The sequence below is a fragment of the Penaeus japonicus genome, unplaced genomic scaffold (genome assembly GCF_977035675.1).
Source record: "Penaeus japonicus unplaced genomic scaffold, GWHDUDI00000001_assembly GWHDUDI00000017, whole genome shotgun sequence".
NCBI lineage: Eukaryota > Metazoa > Arthropoda > Malacostraca > Decapoda > Penaeidae > Penaeus > Penaeus japonicus.
Window position 1 is genome coordinate 26,252,246 of NW_028234419.1, and position 17,500 is coordinate 26,269,745.

At 48.6% G+C, this 17,500-nt stretch overlaps 2 protein-coding genes across 7 annotated transcripts in view; both read left to right on the forward strand.

Annotated features, from left to right (window-relative positions):
- LOC147470108 (uncharacterized) overlaps positions 1-10,888 on the forward strand; it is a 595,054-nt gene extending 584,166 nt beyond the window's left edge. The window contains exon 5 of the mRNA XM_086545798.1: positions 10,040-10,888. Within this exon, the coding sequence (XP_086401924.1) occupies positions 10,193-10,888 (696 nt within the window). The 5' untranslated portion in view covers positions 10,040-10,192. The remainder of the gene's footprint in view (positions 1-10,039) is intronic.
- A 92-nt stretch (positions 10,889-10,980) lies between these two features.
- The window catches only part of LOC122243055 (uncharacterized), a 426,227-nt gene continuing 419,707 nt past the window's right edge, over positions 10,981-17,500 (forward strand). For 2 of the 6 annotated variants that reach the window (XM_086546198.1, XM_043000918.2), the window contains exon 1: positions 10,981-11,423. In XM_086546198.1, coding sequence (XP_086402324.1) covers positions 11,018-11,423 — 406 coding nt within the window. In that variant the 5' untranslated portion in view covers positions 10,981-11,017. The remainder of the gene's footprint in view (positions 11,424-17,500) is intronic. The other 4 variants (XM_086546199.1, XM_043000624.2, XM_086546197.1 and 1 more) reach the window with 3 other exon arrangements.

A 17,500-nucleotide genomic window follows, 5' to 3' on the forward strand; every position in this document is an offset into this window, starting at 1 on the left:
AGAGAGATACACCTCCCTCCCCAAGGCCACTCATACCTAACGTCCTGAAAGGAGCTAGGGAGGCAATATGTCTCCAAAACGTTTGCACTCGAATTTACAGGCCGGAGATTTATACAGCGGGCCTCCTTGAAGCGGCCGGGGCAGGGTGCACACCCGAGACAGGGGGAAAGGGGTCACGTTTTGGGAATTAGCATTATCCAATTAGGAAGTTCAATCTGTCTTAAGTGGAGGGCCCTAAATCGCCTTCAAAATTTTTTTGGTGAAGGGTTAGGGAGGGTCGGCGGTGAGGGAATGCCATCTGGGGGAGAAGAGGGGGAAGGGGGGGGGAAAGGGGGGGGAGGGGGAAGGGGGGGAGGGGAAAGGGGGGGGGGAGGGAGGGGAAAGGGAAAGGGAAGGGGGGGGGAAGGGATTTAAGGGGGGGAAGGGGGAAAGGGATGGAAAAGGGGGGGAGGTCTGGGGAGGAAAAGGGGGGGGAAAAAGGGAAGGGAAAAGGGGTGGAGGGGGGGAGGGGGGGGAAAGGAGGGGGAAGGGGGAAGGGGGGAAAGGGGGGTCTTGGAAAAGGGGGGAAAAAAGGGTGGGATGGAGGGAGGGAGGTTGGAAAGGAGGGAAGGAGGATGGGATGGAGGGGGGGGTTTAAAGGGGGGAAGGGGGTGGGGGGGGAGGGGGGTTTGGAAAAGGGGGGAAAGGGGGGGATTGGGGAGGGAAGGGGATGGGTTTTGGGGGGAAGGAGGGTGGGTGGAGGGGGGAAGGGTTTGGAAAAGGGGAGGTGGAAGGAGGGGGTTTGGGGGGGTTGGGGGAGGGGGGTTGGGGGGGGGAAAAGGTTGGGGGGGGAAGGGGGAGGGGTAGGGAAGGTTGGGGGGGGAAGGAGGGGGGGAGGTTGGGGGGGAGGGTTTAGGGGGGAAGGTTGGAAAAAGGGGGGAGGGTAGGAAGGGAAAGGGGAAAAGGGGAAGGGGGGAGGGAGGTTGGGAAAAGGGGGGAAGGGAAAAAGGGGGGGAGTTTGGGGGGAAAGGGGAAAAAGGGGAAGGGGAAAGGGGAAGGGGGAAAGGGGGGTTAAAAGGGAAGGGGGATGGGAGGGGGAGGGGGGGGGAAAAGGGAAGGAGGGAAGGTTAAAGGGGGAGAAGGTGGGAAAGGAGAAAAGGGGGAGGGGGAAGAAAAAAGGGGAAAAAAGAAAAAAAAAAAAAGGGAGAGGAAGAGAGGAAAGGAAAAGAAAGAAGGGAAAAAGGGGAGGGGGGAAAAGGGGGGAAGGAAAGGGGGGGGGATGAAGGGAAGGTTGGGAAGGGGGGGAAGGAAAAGGGGATAGGGGGGGGGGGAAAGGGGGGGGAGGGAGGCATTGCCACCGTCTTTGGGCGTGGTTTGGGAGGGGCGGCTGGAAGTGCCTCGTCAGAACTCGTCGGGGAGGGAGGTCACCTCTTTTCGTCTTTCCTTCTTTCTATCTTTTTTTCTTTTTTTTTCTTTTTTTTTCTTTTTTTTCTTTTTTTTCCGGTTTCCTTTTTTTCCTCCAGTTATCGTCTTCTCCGACTTTTTATTCTTCCTCTTTTACTGATACTTTCTTCTACGATCTTTTCTTCTTCTTCGTGTCTTCCTGTTATAATTATTTCCACTATATTTTTTGTCTTCTTCCTTTTTATTTTTTTTATTTTCTTTTCCTTTTATCTTTAACCCTTACCAAACTTTTATCTTTTTTGGTTTTTTTTCTCCCTTATATCGTTTAAAATTTTACACTTTGTTATCATTAACCGAACCTCAGTCGGACTTGTAATAATATCAATAAAGATAAGTGATAGTAATAATGATGATGATGATGATAATGATAATAATATTGATGATGGCTATGATAAAAAGAAAAACCCAAAAAAAAACGAGTTAAATTAAAATAAAAATAATGAAAATAATGATAAAAAGTAAAAAATTGATCATTAAAATTTTGAAAACCCCAAAATGATGATAACGATAAAAACAATAGCAATAATAAGGATAATGACAATAACGATAACAGTAATTGCAATAGTAACATTAAGAATCTGATTAAACCTCACGACTGCAATGCTTCCGGTGCAACTGATTGAAACGTTATTCCCGCGGCTCTTAATTGCAGTTCTTGCAATGCCCGACCAGTGCCCGCTTACCTGGGATTCGTGTGAGCAACTTGCATTCCTATCAACTATCAACACTTCCTTTTAAAAGATGACTAAAAAAGTACTGTTTATAACCGCTCTCACTTTTTAACACGGCGGGGGTTTTTTTTCGATATGTTTAAAAAGCACGGGTCGCTTTGCAAACAAACCTTTTTCACCTGAAAAATAGTTTTACCTTTAATGGCAAAAGCTTTTTTTTGGAACTTTGATTTGTAGAAATTTTTTTTAAAATTGAATTTGATGAAGGTTTTTTTTTTTTTTCGGGAAAACGGGAAGGGTGAATAACCGCCAGTTATTTTTCAACTCTTGATTAAAAAATATTGGGAAATTTTTTCAGGTAAATATTAAAAGATTTTTTCCCAAAAATAAGCATTAATCGGGTTTTTTTTTTCTTCAAAAAATTTTTTTTTTAATTGGGTTGGGGGAGTTGAACCCCCAAAAAAAAATCTACAAAAATAATTATTTTGGGTTTTTTCTTTAAATTTCCCCCCCCCCCCGGCTAACTGCACAGGCATGAGCAAGCTTTGATACATTGACATAGGGTCATGAAAGGGGGTTTCCCTTTATTACAAATCAAGGGAAAAATGATCATATTCTTTTGTGTATCAAACGGAAAAAAATATTTGATAAAAGGGTTTTTGAAGGGAATTAAATTTAATAACCGATACAGCATAAGTACATCTTTTAGTGCATTTAATGATATGAAATAATTACATAAAATTTTATTTATATTCCCTTTTTGCAGGGAAGAATAAGTGCTTGGATAGTTAGATAGATTGTTGTAGCTATATCTATATCTTCATCTACATCTACGCCTACGCCTATCTGTCTAAAATATTTATAACATTGATTGTTTGATTAATTGACTGATTAGTTTACATGTTCGTCTCTCTCTCTCTCTTTCTCCTTCTCTTTCTCTCTTTTTCCTTCTCTTTCTCTTTCTCCTTTTCTCCTTTTCTCCTTCTCTCCCTCTCTCTCTCTCTCTCTCTCTCTCTCTCTCTCTCTCTCTCTCTCTCTCTCTCTCTCTCTCTCTCTCTCTCTCTCTCTCTCTCTCTCTCTCAATCTATCTCTCTGTGTTTGTGTGTGTATGTGTGTGTGAGTTGTCGGTGGTCCTGTTGAGATGTTGCGCGCGCTCGTTGAAGTGTAAGGTGGGGCGTGAATGTGTGCACAGCCGTGAATACGAACTAGAGGCGGAAGCCTCGCAGCCCCGTGATGCCGGGGCTTGCTCTCCACGATGCTGAAGAATATACAAAAGCGAAAATTCGTGCATCATTCGGTATTGTCTCTGTGCTTGGCCTTGATGACAGGTAGTGTTGGTTTGATAGCAACTGTCAACACAGCACAGTGATGTAGTCTGTGTCGTTTGTGTTGCAAGCGAAAAAGAAAAAAAAGAAAAGAAAAACAGGGCGGGCAAACGTAGATAACGCGAGGCAGTAGGAAGGAGAGGGTGAGGGATGGGGGGGGGGGGCGAAAGGGTAAGTGAGAGAGGGTGAAAGAGATGAGCGAGAGAGAATGAAAAGGGAGAGGGAGAGGGAGAGGGAGAGGGAGAGAGGGAGAGAGGGAGAGAGGATAGGGAGAGAGGGGGGAGAGGGGGAGAGGAGAGAAAGATATAGGCCGAGAGAGAAAGAGTAAATACAGAGAAGCGAAGGACATCAGCAGAAGAATATAGAGTAAATTGCAACAGAAGAAAAGAGAGATCGAAGCACGAATGAGAGGGAAGTAAGCCGCAGCATCACTAGTTAGGGGGAAGGGAGGCGGGGAGTAGAGGGGGAGCTACAGAACCGAGGTCGTTCTTGGTCAGTAGAGCTCCTAGAGCGCTAGTACACGTGCGATTTTTCACTGCTCAGGCCATAATCGTGAAGTTCGGTTGCGCATTGTGGGTCTTTAGTTGATGGACGGGCAAGCACTGCACGCATGGGTATGAGTCAATGCATTGATATAAAATGGGCATAGTTTTAGGGAGTACATTGATGGGATAAAAGACATAGAGGTTAGATATTATTGTTTTTTTCCTTTTTTTATTCCCTTTCGTATATCTTAAATAATTCAAAACAAGGTATGTCTAATACGTGATATCAGATGGAATATTAAGCATTCTGCTCGTATATCTTTTAACCACTAAAGATGTATGAAGAAGAAGATATAACAAATAACATTAACAGCATTACTTATTATGTAAAGATTAAGTCCTAAATCAACAATTTACATAATCTGTAAATTTCATTTGTATTTATAATCAAACTACCATGGAAACGAATTACTAATGGTCCCTGAAAGGAGCTAGGGAGGCAATATGTCTCCAAAACGTTTGCACTCGAATTTACAGGCCGGAGATTTATGCAACGGGCCTCCTTGAAGCGGCCGACAGATGCACACCGAGACAGGAGGAAGGATCACGTTTTGGAATACGCATTATCCAATTAGGAAGTTCAATCTGTCTTAAGTGGAGGCCGTAATCGCCGGCACTTTAGGTGAGGCTTAGGGAGCTCGGCGGCTGAGCAATGCCATCTGGGAGTAGGGTGGATAGGAGGAGGAGGAAAGGAGGGTGAACAGAGGGAAGGAGGATGGGTGGAGGAGTTTTAGTAGGGAAGCATGGGAAGTAGAGAGGTAACAGTGGGGATCATGGGAGAAGGGAGCGTTTGGAAGGGAGGGAAGGGAAGAAATGGGAGGGAGGGAGGGAGTTTTGGAAAAGGAGGGAAGAAAGGTTGGAGTCTGGATAAGAGAATGAGAAATAGGTGGAGGGTGTTTAGGAGAGTAGCTTGGAGAGAGAAGGGAAGATGGGGGTACAAGTTGAAATGGAGGTTGGAAAGGGGGAAGGAAGAAGGGATGAGTGGGAGGTTTGGAGATAGGAGGGAAGACGGAGTGAGTAGGAGGTTGAAGGAGGTAAGAGGATGGGATGGAGGGAGTTTAGGAGGGAAGGAGGAGGGATGGGGGTGGGAAGAGGAATGGATGGAGAGGGGGTGGAAAGGAGGGCAAGTGATGGGAATGTAGGGAGTTAGAGAAGAAGAGGTGAGGGAGTTGGGAAGGAGCGAAGAGGAGGAGTTGGAAATGAGGGAAGAGAATAGGTATGGAGGAGTTTTAGTTGGGAAATGGAGAGAAGAGGGAAGGAAGGGGGAAGGGATGAAGGGAGGTTGGAAGGGAGGGAAGGAAGATGGGATGGAGGGAGGGAGGTTGGAAAGGAGGGAAGGAGGGAGGGATTGAAACGGAGGAAGGAATAATCGATGAGGAGTTAGGAGGAAGAATGGAGATAGAAGGAAGAACGGGGACGAAGATGAAGGAGGTTAAGGGAGGGAAGGAGCTGGGAAAGAGGCAGTAGTTTGACAGGCGACATGAAGGAAGAATAAAGGAGAAGCAAACAAAGGAGGCGTAGGAGCGCAATGGACGGAGGATAGAGCACAGACTAAAGTGCGAAGACTCTGATGGACGAAAGCCAGGATTAGAAAGCACAAGGAAAAAAAAAGAAAAAAAGATAAGAGAGACTTGGAGAGAGTGAAGAAAAGAAGAATATGAAGGAATAAAAACGCTCGGAGTGAAGGAGGGAGGGAGTCAGGGCAGGAGTGAAGGAAGAAGTGAGGGAGATAGGGAGCAAAACCATCGGGGGAGGGATCGAGGGAAGGAGGGAGGCATTGCCACCGTCTTTGGGCGTGGTTTGGGAGGGGCGGCTGGAAGTGCCTCGTCAGAACTCGTCGGGGAGGGAGGTCACTTGCTTCGTCTTTCCTTCTTTCTATCTTTTTCTTTTCTTTTCTTTTTTTTTTTTCTTTTTTTTTCCTTTTTTTCTCTTTTTCTTTTCTTTTTTTCCGGTTTCCTATTTTTTTTCTACAGTTATCGTCTTCTCCGGCTATTAATTTTTTTTACTGATACTTTCCTCTGCGATCTTTTCTTCTTCGTGTCTTCCTGTTATAATTATTTCCACTATATTTTTGTCTTCTTCCTTTTTATTTCATATTTTTCTATTCCTATTATCGTGACATACCAATATCTTTATCTGTTGGTATCTTTCTCCTTATATGATTATCTACACTTTGTTATCATTAACCGAACCTCAGTCGGACCTGTAATGATATCAATAAAGATAAGTGATAGTAATAATAATGATGATGATGATGATAATGATAATGATAATAATATTGATGATAACTATGATAATAACAATAACCATAAAAACAGAGTTAGAATTAATAATAACAATAATTGCAATAATGATGAAAGTAATAATAGTCTGATCATAATGATAATGAGGATTGCAATGATGATAACGATAATAACAATAGTAATACTAAGGATAATGACAATAACGATAACAGTAATTGCAATAGTAACATTAAGAATCTGATTAAACCTCACGACTGCAATGCTTCCAGTGCAGCTGATTGAAACGTTATTCCCGCGGCTCTTAATTGCAGTTCTTGCAATGCCCGACCAGTGCCCGCTTACCTGGGATCCGTGTGAGCAACTTGCATCCCTATCAACTATCCACACTTCCTTTAATTGATGACTAAATTGAGTACTGTGATATCCGTCTCTCACTTATTAACACTGGCGTTTGTTATCGATATGTGCTTGAACTATGGTTTAGATAGACAACGGAGTCGCTTTGAGCAATCATATCGCTGTCACCTAAAATTAGTTTTAACCTTTACAATGACTTAAGCGTTTGATAGATCTTGTTGTTCAAAGTCTAAATTTATTTTAGCGTGAATTTGATGAAGTTATTTTTTTACGGAATACGTAATGCTGAATATCCGTCGAGTTATTTGTTCAACGTGCTTGCATTGAGATAAATATTGGAAATTTTGCAGGTATATATATAAGATTTCTCTAGAGATAGAATTAAGTCATTATTAATCCAGATTTTTTTTTCTTAAAAAAAGTATTATAATGCCTGGCGAGTGGGATTCACCAAGTCTACAAGTAATTTAGTTTAGTTTAGTTCTTTACTTCCCCCCCCCCCCGGCTAACTGCACAGGCATGAGCAAGCTTTGATACATTGACATAGGGTCATGAAATTGTTGGTAACATTATATTACAAATCAAGGTAACATGATCATATTCTTTTGTGTATCAAACGGAAATTATATTTGATAAATGTTTATGATAGGATATTACATACTGACTATCCGATACAGCATATGTACATCTTTTAGTGAATTTGATGATATGAAATGATTACATATATTCAAGTTTTCATTTATATTCTTCGTTGCAGTCAAGAAGTAACGTTATTGAAACATGGCTGGAGTTATCCGTAGACTTTCCAGCCTAGTGTATAAGCAAGCAGGAGCACGTGTGTGTGTGTATGTGTATGTGTATGTGTATGTTTGTGTGTGTGTGTGTGTGTGTGCGTGTGTGTATGTGTATGTGTATGTGCGTGTGCGTGTGTGTGTATGTGTTTGTGCGTGTCCGTGTGTGTGTTTAAGGCAAAGGGAATCCCGCTGCGTGAACGTCGAGTTCCATCACACTTAAAATCCTTCGTCAGAAAAATAGGTCCATCAGTAATTAATGTGACCCTTTTAGCTTCAATTGAATTTTAAAATCAGTGCATAGATGTGCTTTTGTGCGTGCGGTCGCATGTGCGTGAGACTTTAAAGGAAGAGACGGAAATAAAGAAGAAGAGGTAGAAAAACTGAGGAAGGAGAAAAAGAAGAGGAAGAAAAATTGAGGAAGGAGAAATGGACAGAAATATTACAATAGAAACATGAACAAATATGAAAGCAATTCATCCGCGATAGAAGAGACAACTAACAAGGAAAGAACTCATCTAACTCACAAAGACCAAGAAGGAAGAAACTCCACACTCCACACTCCTCCCACTCCACCTCCTTTCGTTATCCTAATTTCCATTCAAGCCTTATCTTCGAATCTCTTCCTATCCTATCCACCCGACTCTATCCCAAACTCTAAGCCTCTCCCTATCCTGAAAACCCTAAGCTTCAGACTTTCTATAACCCCCACCGCACGATTAGTTTCAACCCTCTCTCTTCAGCCCACCTCCAGCTTCCAACTTTCCCCACCCTCTTTTTAAACCTCACGTCAGCCCACCCAGCCACCCAACCTCGAGGTTCACCCCTTCCCACCCCCTCCCCATCCCCACCCCCGCCCCCACCTCCACCTCCACCTCCACCCCCTTCCCATCCCCACCTCCACCCCCACCCCTCTCCCCTCCAACTTCAAACCTCCACCTCCACCTCCACCTCCACCTCCACCTCCACCTCCACCTCCACCTCCACCTCCACCTCCACCTCCACCTCCACCTCCACCTCCACCTCCACCTCCACCTCCACCTCCACCCCCACCTCCACCTCCACCTCCACCTCCACCTCCACCTCCACCTCCACCTCCACCTCCACCTCCACCTCCACCTCCACCTCCACCTCCACCTCCACCTCCCCCTCCCCCTCCCCCTCCAACACCTCCACCTCCACCTCCACCTCCACCTCCACCTCCACCTCCACCTCCACCTCCACCTCCACCTCCACCTCCACCTCCACCTCCACCTCCACCTCCACCTCCACCTCCACCTCCACCTCCACCTCCACCTCCACCTGCACCTCCACCTCCACCTCCACCTCCACCTCCACCTCCACCTCCACCTCCACCTCCACCTCCACCTCCACCTCCACCTCCACCTCCACCTCCACCTCCACCTCCACCTCCACCTCCACCTCCACCTCCACCTCCACCTCCACCTCCACCTCCACCTCCACCTCCACCTCCACCTCCACCTCCACCTCCACCTCCACCTCCACCTCCACCTCCACCTCCACCTCCACCTCCACCTCCACCTCCACCTCCACCTCCACCTCCACCTCCACCTCCACCTCCACCTCCACCTCCACCTCCACCTCCACCTCCACCTCCACCTCCACCTCCACCTCCACCTCCACCTCCACCTCCACCTCCACCTCCACCGCCACCTCCACCTCCACCTCCACCTCCACCTCCACCTCCACCTCCACCTCCACCTCCACCTCCACCTCCACCTCCACCTCCACCTCCACCTCCACCTCCACCTCCACCTCCACCTCCACCTCCACCTCCACCTCCACCTCCACCTCCACCTCCACCTCCACCTCCACCTCCACCTCCACCTCCACCTCCACCTCCACCTCCACCTCCACCTCTACCTCCACCTCCACCTCCACCTCCACCTCCACCTCCACCTCCACCTCCACCTCCACCTCCACCTCCACCTCCACCTCCACCTCCACCTCCACCTCCACCTCCACCTCCACCTCCACCTCCACCTCCACCTCCACCTCCACCTCCACCTCCACCTCCACCTCCACCTCCACCTCCACCTCCACCTCCACCTCCACCTCCACCTCCACCTCCACCTCCACCTCCACCTCCACCTCCACCTCCACCTCCACCTCCACCTCCACCTCCACCTCCACCTCCACCTCCACCTCCACCTCCACCTCCACCTCCACCTCCACCTCCACCTCCACCTCCACCTCCACCTCCACCTCCACCTCCACCTCCACCTCCACCTCCACCTCCACCTCCACCTCCACCTCCACCTCCACCTCCACCTCCACCTCCACCTCCACCTCCACCTCCACCTCCACCTCCACCTCCACCTCCACCTCCACCTCCACCTCCACCTCCACCTCCACCTCCCGTGTGCGTGTGCGTGTGTGTTTATTTTTTATCTACATCGGTTATTGTTGGAACGTATACCTCAGGGCTGTTATACTGCGATATACTGATGTAGTCGCATCTTTTTTTTTATAGTAAAAGAAGATATTTTGTTGTGTTTATCTAAGCGCCGATTAGTTTTACTGAAAGAACAAACGAACCCGCAAGGTCGCTATCTTGAGTGTTTTTCTTTCTCTTGATGTTGTAAAAGGACTCGAGTGGTATTGTGACCTGCGATAAAACCGAATATATTTTGATATTTTCAGAATAATTTAGCAAATCAGTGAGAGCAACCGAGGCTCATGTGCACGAGCGATGCCGCCAAAGCCGCACAGCAGCGCCGGACCAAGGATTAAGCAGAACAAAGATGCTTGTATCGGCGGCTCTTGTGTCCAGGTGTGGTGGCTCTTCGTCCACAGATGCTTCCTGTAAGGGCCAGCGCCGCCATGGGCAAGACAGTGCCATGCCCCAGTCGCCGTGCCCCCCCTGCTGCTTCTGACGGCCTCCAGGCCCCCCTGACGCCGCCAGCGCTCGACAGCGCCGTGCCCTTCTTGCCCTCGACCTCGACTTCGGCCACCATGACGGAGGGAGCTGACGCGTGCGCGCCCGGACGCGTGCCCTCGGGAGGCGGCCGCCCCGAGCAGGCCTCGAGGCCCTCCCCCGAGGACGTCGCTCCTCTCCCCGCCCTCCTTCTTTTTCCTCTTCTCTCTCCCTCGGGTCCCGCGGCCTTCGGGAGGGAAGGGAAGGCAGGAGGCGAGGACTCACGCTCACACCTGTCACCTAAGAATCACATGACATTCGCCTTAGCCCTCGGGGGCGCCGAGCCTTGCGAGACCCCCTCGGCGCCCGTCGCGAGGGGGGGCCGCCCGCCCGCCCGCGTTCGGCCCCACCAACATATCAAGGTCCTTGGTGATAAGGGATATCATGGCGGCTCCTACTGTGGCCGGCGGGGCGCGTCGCGAGAGGCGCTTTCGGATCACTTGGCAGACTTTAGCAGCACGAGCCGCACCGACGGCGGTGCAGGAGGAGCCCCGGGCGTGGCGAGAGACGCTCTGCGCATCAAGCGGTCGCGGAGCGCGACGTGGAGGCGGCCGGCAGCGGCGTCCGCGATCTGATGTTAAGAATAGTGTGAATCAAAAAAAAAAGGGATCAGTTGTTGTTAGCTCGTGCTGTAGGGGTCCGGGAACTCGTGGACACGCAGTATCGCCCGATGCCGGACCACGCCCTCTGGACACGCGGCGGGCATGGGCATGGGCATGAGCTCCATAGGAAGCGTAGTGAGTGTTAGTGACAGCGCGCCCTCGCCCACCACGCCCGCAGTTAGAACTTTCTTTGCCTCGCCCGTCACTCCAGAAGGGTCAGCCGCAGGCAAAGCCCCCGCGGCGCCCGCGCTGACGAGCGGGCGCCGCAGCCACGGGGGTACCTGGCTCGTGGTGCTGCTACTCCTGCTGGCGAGCTTGCACGCGCGCGTCGGGGTGCGGGCGTCGGAGTTCCCGGATCGCGAGTGCTGTGACTCCGCCCCGCCGCCGCCGCCGCACTACCACACCACCACCTCCACCACGCCCGTGCCGCGCCACCGACCCACCACAACTACCACCACCACGCCGGCGCCTCCCAGTTTCTTCCCGACCTCATCCGTGCCTCCTACAGGTGAGTCCTCCTCCCACCCGACCCGCGGGCTGTCTGCACTCTATCCTTGCCTCATAATGTATTGCTAATGCACAGCCGATCCACCGACCGGCAACACAGCCTGCGAACGTCGGCAAAAAACGCGAGTTACGGTTACCTAATGGCTTCCTCTTGCCCCGAAAAAAGGCTCGTAAAATTTATGAGCTCACTTTGCTAACTAAAAACAGCCATTTCGCGGGACTTTGACACCGAGTAAGCCCATAGCCCACCCAGGCGCCCAATGCCAGGAGGACATAAAGGCGTTACTCCTACGATCTTAATGGGTAATATCCCGCCCTATGGCTTACGAACAAGCGCCGGGAAATAAATTAGAGCTTCCGGCTCGGGTTCATTGCAATCTGGAAGCCCCGGGGTGATGGGCGGCGGGCGGCGAGGTTTATGGCGGCTTCATGGGGAAGGGGATGAGGCGGTAAGCAGGTGTAATCATCAGTGTTCAAAGGTGTGGGGTGTAGGGTGTACTGTAATAGCTGAGTATTAGATTAAGAATGTGTGTAGCAAAGACGGATTCAGTGCGAAGTGTTGGAGATTTTTGTGAGGTTTTCTTCTACTTGTTCGTTTCTTCTTCTTTTTCTTTTTCTTTATGCTGTTCTTTCTCTTATTCTTTGTATCAGTTTCATTTTCTCCTTTATTTCTTTCTTTTCTTCCTCTTTTTCTTCGCACTCTCCCCCTCCTCCTCCTCCTCTTTATTTCTCTCCTTTTCCTCCTCTTCCTCGTCCTCCTCTTCCACCGCTTTTATCTCCTCCTCCATCTCCTACTCTTCCTCTTCTCCTTCTTCTTCTTCTTCTTCCTTTTCCTCCAATTACTCATCTTCTTTCTCCTCCTCCTTCTCATCCTTCTTTTCCTCCTCTTCCTCTTCCCCTTCCTCCTCCTCCTCCTCCTCCTCCTCCTCCTCCTCCTCCTCCTCCTCCTCCTCCTCCTCCTCCTCTTCCTCCCCCATCCCTTTCCTCTCTCCCTTCAGTCTTGAAATGAGGGGTCGGTGTAGTCTCTCGTAATCCCGACGCAAGTTCGCCCAAACGCCGTTGAACTTTGCCGAGACCGGGATGCAGCTTCTTAATTTCGCGGCTACTCCCTATTCACCCCTTTCTTCGTCCCTTCCTATTCACCCCTTTCTTCGTCCTTTCTTATTGACCCCTTTTCTACGTCCTTTCTTATTCACCCCTTTCTTCGTCCCTTCCTATTCACCCCTTTCTTCGTCCCTTCCTATTCACCCCTTTCTTCGTCCCTTCTTATTCACCCCTTTCTTCGTCCTTTCTTATTCACCCCTTTCTTCGTCCTTTCTTATTCACTCCTTTTCTACGTCACTTCTTATTCACCCCTTTCTTCGTCCCTTCCTATTCACCCCTTTCTTCGTCCTTTCTTATTCACTCCTTTCTTCGTCTCTTCCTATTCACCCCTTTCTTCGTCCTTTCTTATTCACTCCTTTCTTCGTCCCTTCTTATTCACCCCTTTCTTCGTCCCTTCTTATTCACCCCTTTCTTCGTCCCTTCCTATTCACCCCTTTCTTCGTCCTTTCTTATTCACTCCTTTCTTCGTCTCTTCCTATTCACCCCTTTCTTCGTCCCTTCTTATTCACCCCTTTCTTCGTCCCTTCCTATTCACCCCTTTCTTCGTCCCTTCCTATTCACCCCTTTCTTCGTACCGTGTCATTCACTCACTTTCATTCGTTTCCCTTCCTATTCAACCTTCTTCGTCCTTTCTTTTTCACTCCTTTTCTCGTTTCCTTCCTATTCACCCTTTCTTGTTCCTGTCTTATTCCACCCTTTCTTCTTCCCTTCTTTTCACTCCTTTCCATCGTTCCTTCCTATTCACCCTTTCTCTCGTTCCTTTCTTATTCACTCTTTCTTCGTCCCTTCCTTTTCACCCCTTGCTTCGTCCCTTCTTATTCACCCCTTTCTTCGTCCCTTCTTATTCACTACCTTTCTTCGTCTTCTTCCTATTCACCCTTTCTTCAGTCTTTCTTAGTCACTCCTTTTTGTCCCTTCATATTCACCCTTTCTTCGTCCCTTCTTATTCACTCCTTTCTTCGTCTTTTCCTATTACCCCTTTCTTCGTTCCTTTTTTATTACTCCTTTTTCGTCTCTTCCTATTCACCTTTCTTGTCCCTTCTATTCACCCCTTTCTTGTCCCTTCTTATTCACCCCTTTCTTAGTCCCATCTTATTCACTCCTTTCTTCGTCTTTCCTATTCACCCTTTCTTCGTCCCTTTTATTCACTCCTTTTTTCGTCCCTTCCTATTCACCCCCTTTCTTCGTCCCTTCTTACTCTCTCCTTTCTTCTTCCCTTCTATTCACCCCTTTCTTCGTCCTTCTTATTCACCCCTTTCTTGTCCCCTTCTATTCACCCCTTTCTTCGTCCTTCTTATTACTCCTTTCTTCGTCTCATCCTATTCACCCCATTTCTTCGTCCCTTCTTCTTCCACCCCTTTCTTCAGTCCTTTTATTCACGCCTTTCTTCGTCCCTTCTTATTCACTCCTTTCTTAGTCACCTTCTATTCACCCCTTTCTTGTCCTTTCTTATTCACTCCTATCTTCTCCCTACTTATTCACCCTTTTCATTCTTCCCTTCTTAATCACCCCTTTCTTCGTTCCCTTTTATTACCCTTCTCGACCCCCCCTTCTTATTCACTCCTTTCTTCGTCTCTTCCTATTCACCCCTTTCTTCGTCCTTTCTTATTCACTCCTTTTTTTCGTCCCCTCCTATTGACCCCTTTCTTCGTCCCTTCTTATTCACTCCTTTCTACGTCCCTTCCTATTCACCCCTTTTTTCGTCCCTTCCTATTCACCCCCTTTCTTCGTCCCTTCTTATTCACCCCTTTCTTCGTCACTTCTTATTCACCCCTTTCTTCGTCCCTTCGTATTCACCCCTTTCTTCGTCCCTTCCTATTCACCCCTTTTCTTCGTCCCTTCTTATTCACCCCTTTATTCGTCCCTTCGTATTCACTTCTTTCCTCGTCCATTCCTATTCACCCCTTTCTTCGTCCTTTCTTATTTACCCCTTTCTTCGTCCCTTCTTATTCACCCCTTTCTTCGTCCCTTCCTATTCACACGATCCCTTTCTTTGTCCCTTCTTATTCCACCTCTCCTTTCTTCGCCTCTTCCTATTTCACCCCTTTCTTTCGTCCTTCTTATTCACTCCTTTTTTTCCGTTCCCCTCCTATTGACCCCTTTCTCTTCGTCCCTTCTATCAATCCTTTCTACGTCCCTTCCAATTCACTTCCCTTTTTTCGGTCCCTTCCATTCACCCCCTCTTCGTCCCTTCTTATTCACACCCTTTCTTCGTCACTTCTTTATTCAACCCTTTCTTCGTCCCCTTCGTTGTCACGGATTCCCTTCTTCACCCCTTTCTTCGTCCTTCCTATTCACACCTGTTCCCTTTTCCTTTTCGCTCCACTTCTTATTCACCCCTTTATTCGTCCCTTCGTATTCACTTCTTTCCTCGTCCATTCCTATTCACCCCTTTCTTCGTCCTTTCTTATTTACCCCTTTCTTCGTCCCTTCTTATTCACCCCTTTCTTCGTCCCTTCCTATTCACTCCTTTGTCCCTTCCTATTCACCCCTTTCTACGTCCCTCCCTATTATCCTTCATCCCCTTTCCTCTTCCTATACTCCCCTTCTCCGTCCCTTCCTATTTACCTCTTCTCTGTCCCTTCCTATTATCCTCCATCCCCATTTCCCATCCTATATCCCCCTTATGCTTCCCTTCCGATCATCTTCAGTTCCCTTCCCTTCTTCTTTATCATTATTCTCCAAGATGTTCCAACCATATCGAAGCCTAAGTTAAGCTCAGCAAGTTGCCACTCCATACTAATGTACATGTGCGCCCCCCCCCCACCCCCCCACCCCCTATTATCCCCCCCATCCTATTTTCTTGTATTTGCGTCTTCCTCCCTTCCTATTAACTTGCACCCCCTTCTCCGTCCTTTCCTATTATCCTACCCCCCCCCCCCCCTTTCCTGCTATCCTGCATCCTCTCCTCCCCCACTTTTTTTATTATCCTGCATCCTTCCTTCATCCCATGTCCCTCCCCCCTCCATTATCATCCCCTCCTCTCTCCTTCCCCTTCCCCTCTCTATTATCATCCCCTCCCCTTACCCATAGTTTCCTGTCGCCTCTTGCCCTTATCTTCGTCTCTTCTCTGTGTTCTATCTGCGTTCCTCATCTCCCTCTTCCTTTGAACACCTCGAGGGAACATTCGCTTTGATTTTCCTCTTGTCTTCTCTGTCTCTCTCTATTTATCTCTCTCTCTCTCATTATCTTTCTCTCTCTTCCTCTCTCTTTTTCATTTTCTCTTCCTTCTCTCTTCCTTCTCTCTTCCTTCTCTCCTCCTTCTCTCTTCCTTCTCTCTTCCTTCTCTCTTCTCTCTCTCTCTCTCTCTCTCTCTCTCTCTCTCTCTCTCTCTCTCTCTCTCTCTCTCTCTCTCTCTCTCTCTCTCTCTCTCTCTCATTCTCTCTCTCTTTCATTCTCTCTCTTTCTTTCATTCTCTCTCTCTCTCTCTCTCTCTCTCTCTCTCTCTCTCTCTCTCTCTATATATATATATATATATATATATATAATATATATATATATTATATATACTCTATATATATATATATATATATATATATATATATATATATATATATATATATATACATATATATATATATACTTATCTCCCTCCCTTCTATTCTTCTTTCCTATTTTTTTGTCTCCCCTTCTTTCTCGCCCTCCTCATCCCCTCCTCACCCCCTCCTCTCCTCTCTCTCCCCCTACCTCCCCCTTCCCCACCCCTACTCCTCTCCAATACACACACAAACCACTATACAACATTCACGCATTGTTGGCCGGAGCCCGTGAGCGCTTACCGACATCTCTTCCCGTCTTTGTCGCTTCGTCCTCTCGAGAGATAAGCCAAGAGGGGTGGGGGGTGGGGGGAAGGGGAGGGGTAGGGGTAGAGGGAAGAAGGTGGGGAGAAGTGATGAGGGGGTGTCTATAAGGTGTAGGAGGGGAAGGGTAGTGGGAGGGAAGAGGGGAGGAGAGAGGAGGGGTAGAAGTGATAAGGGGGTGCCCTTAAGGTGTAGAGCAGGGGGGGCAGAAGAAAGGGGGGGAGTGAGAGGAAGGAGGAGGGGCAGTGGAAAGGGGGAAGGGTGAAGGGAATACAGAAGGAAAATAAAAGAGGCGAGAAGGAATTGGGGCAATAGGGGAAAAGGAGCAGATAGGAGGGGGGGGGGGGGGGAGGAAGAGAGATGCTCAAAAAGAAAAAAAAATTATAAAGGGGAGGAGAAGAAACGAACGGTGAATGAAAAAGAAGGAAAAGAAGAAGAAGGAGAAATAGAAGAATAGGAGGGAGAAGGGGAAGGACAAGAGCAATGGGTGAGGTTGAGGGGGTGGTGGAGGTGAAGTGAGGGTGGTTGGTGGTGGGATGGGGAGGGGGGTGGAGTAGGGAATCTAGGGTGAGGTGAGGGGGTGGGGGGGGGGAAGTAGGGAATCTAGGGTGAGGGAGTGGGGGGTGGGGGGGGGGAGGGTGACTAGGAATCGTGTTTCATTCGGCTTGACGAATCGACATGTTTCCCCCGAGGCTAGAAATCTCAGACGCATCGTTTTCATGGACAGGCTTGTTGCGTGCGACGGAGAGGGCGAAGGAAAGGGAGATAAAGAGAGGAGAAAGGGAGAGGGAAAGGGAGATGAAGAGAGGAGAAGGGAGAGAGAAAGGGAGGATTCTCCATCGATGGGGATGGAGAAGAGGAATAAAGAGGAGGAGGAGAGGGAACGGGGGGGGATGGAAGAGGAGGAAGGTGGGGATGGGAGGAGGGAAAGGGAGGAGATGGGAGCCAGGAGAGGCCGAGAGGAGAAGGGAGGAGAGGAGGAGAGGGAAGATAGAGAGGGGAGATTCGGAGAAGACATGGCGATAGTTGAGAGGGAATGCAACTGGAGAAGAGAAGACGTAGGAGAGGAGGGAGGAGAAGGGGAAAGATGGATGTAAAGAGGAGGGAGGAGAGGAGAAGGGAGAGAGAAAGGGAGGAGATGGGGAATAGGAGGGGAGGAGAAGGGAGAGAAAAA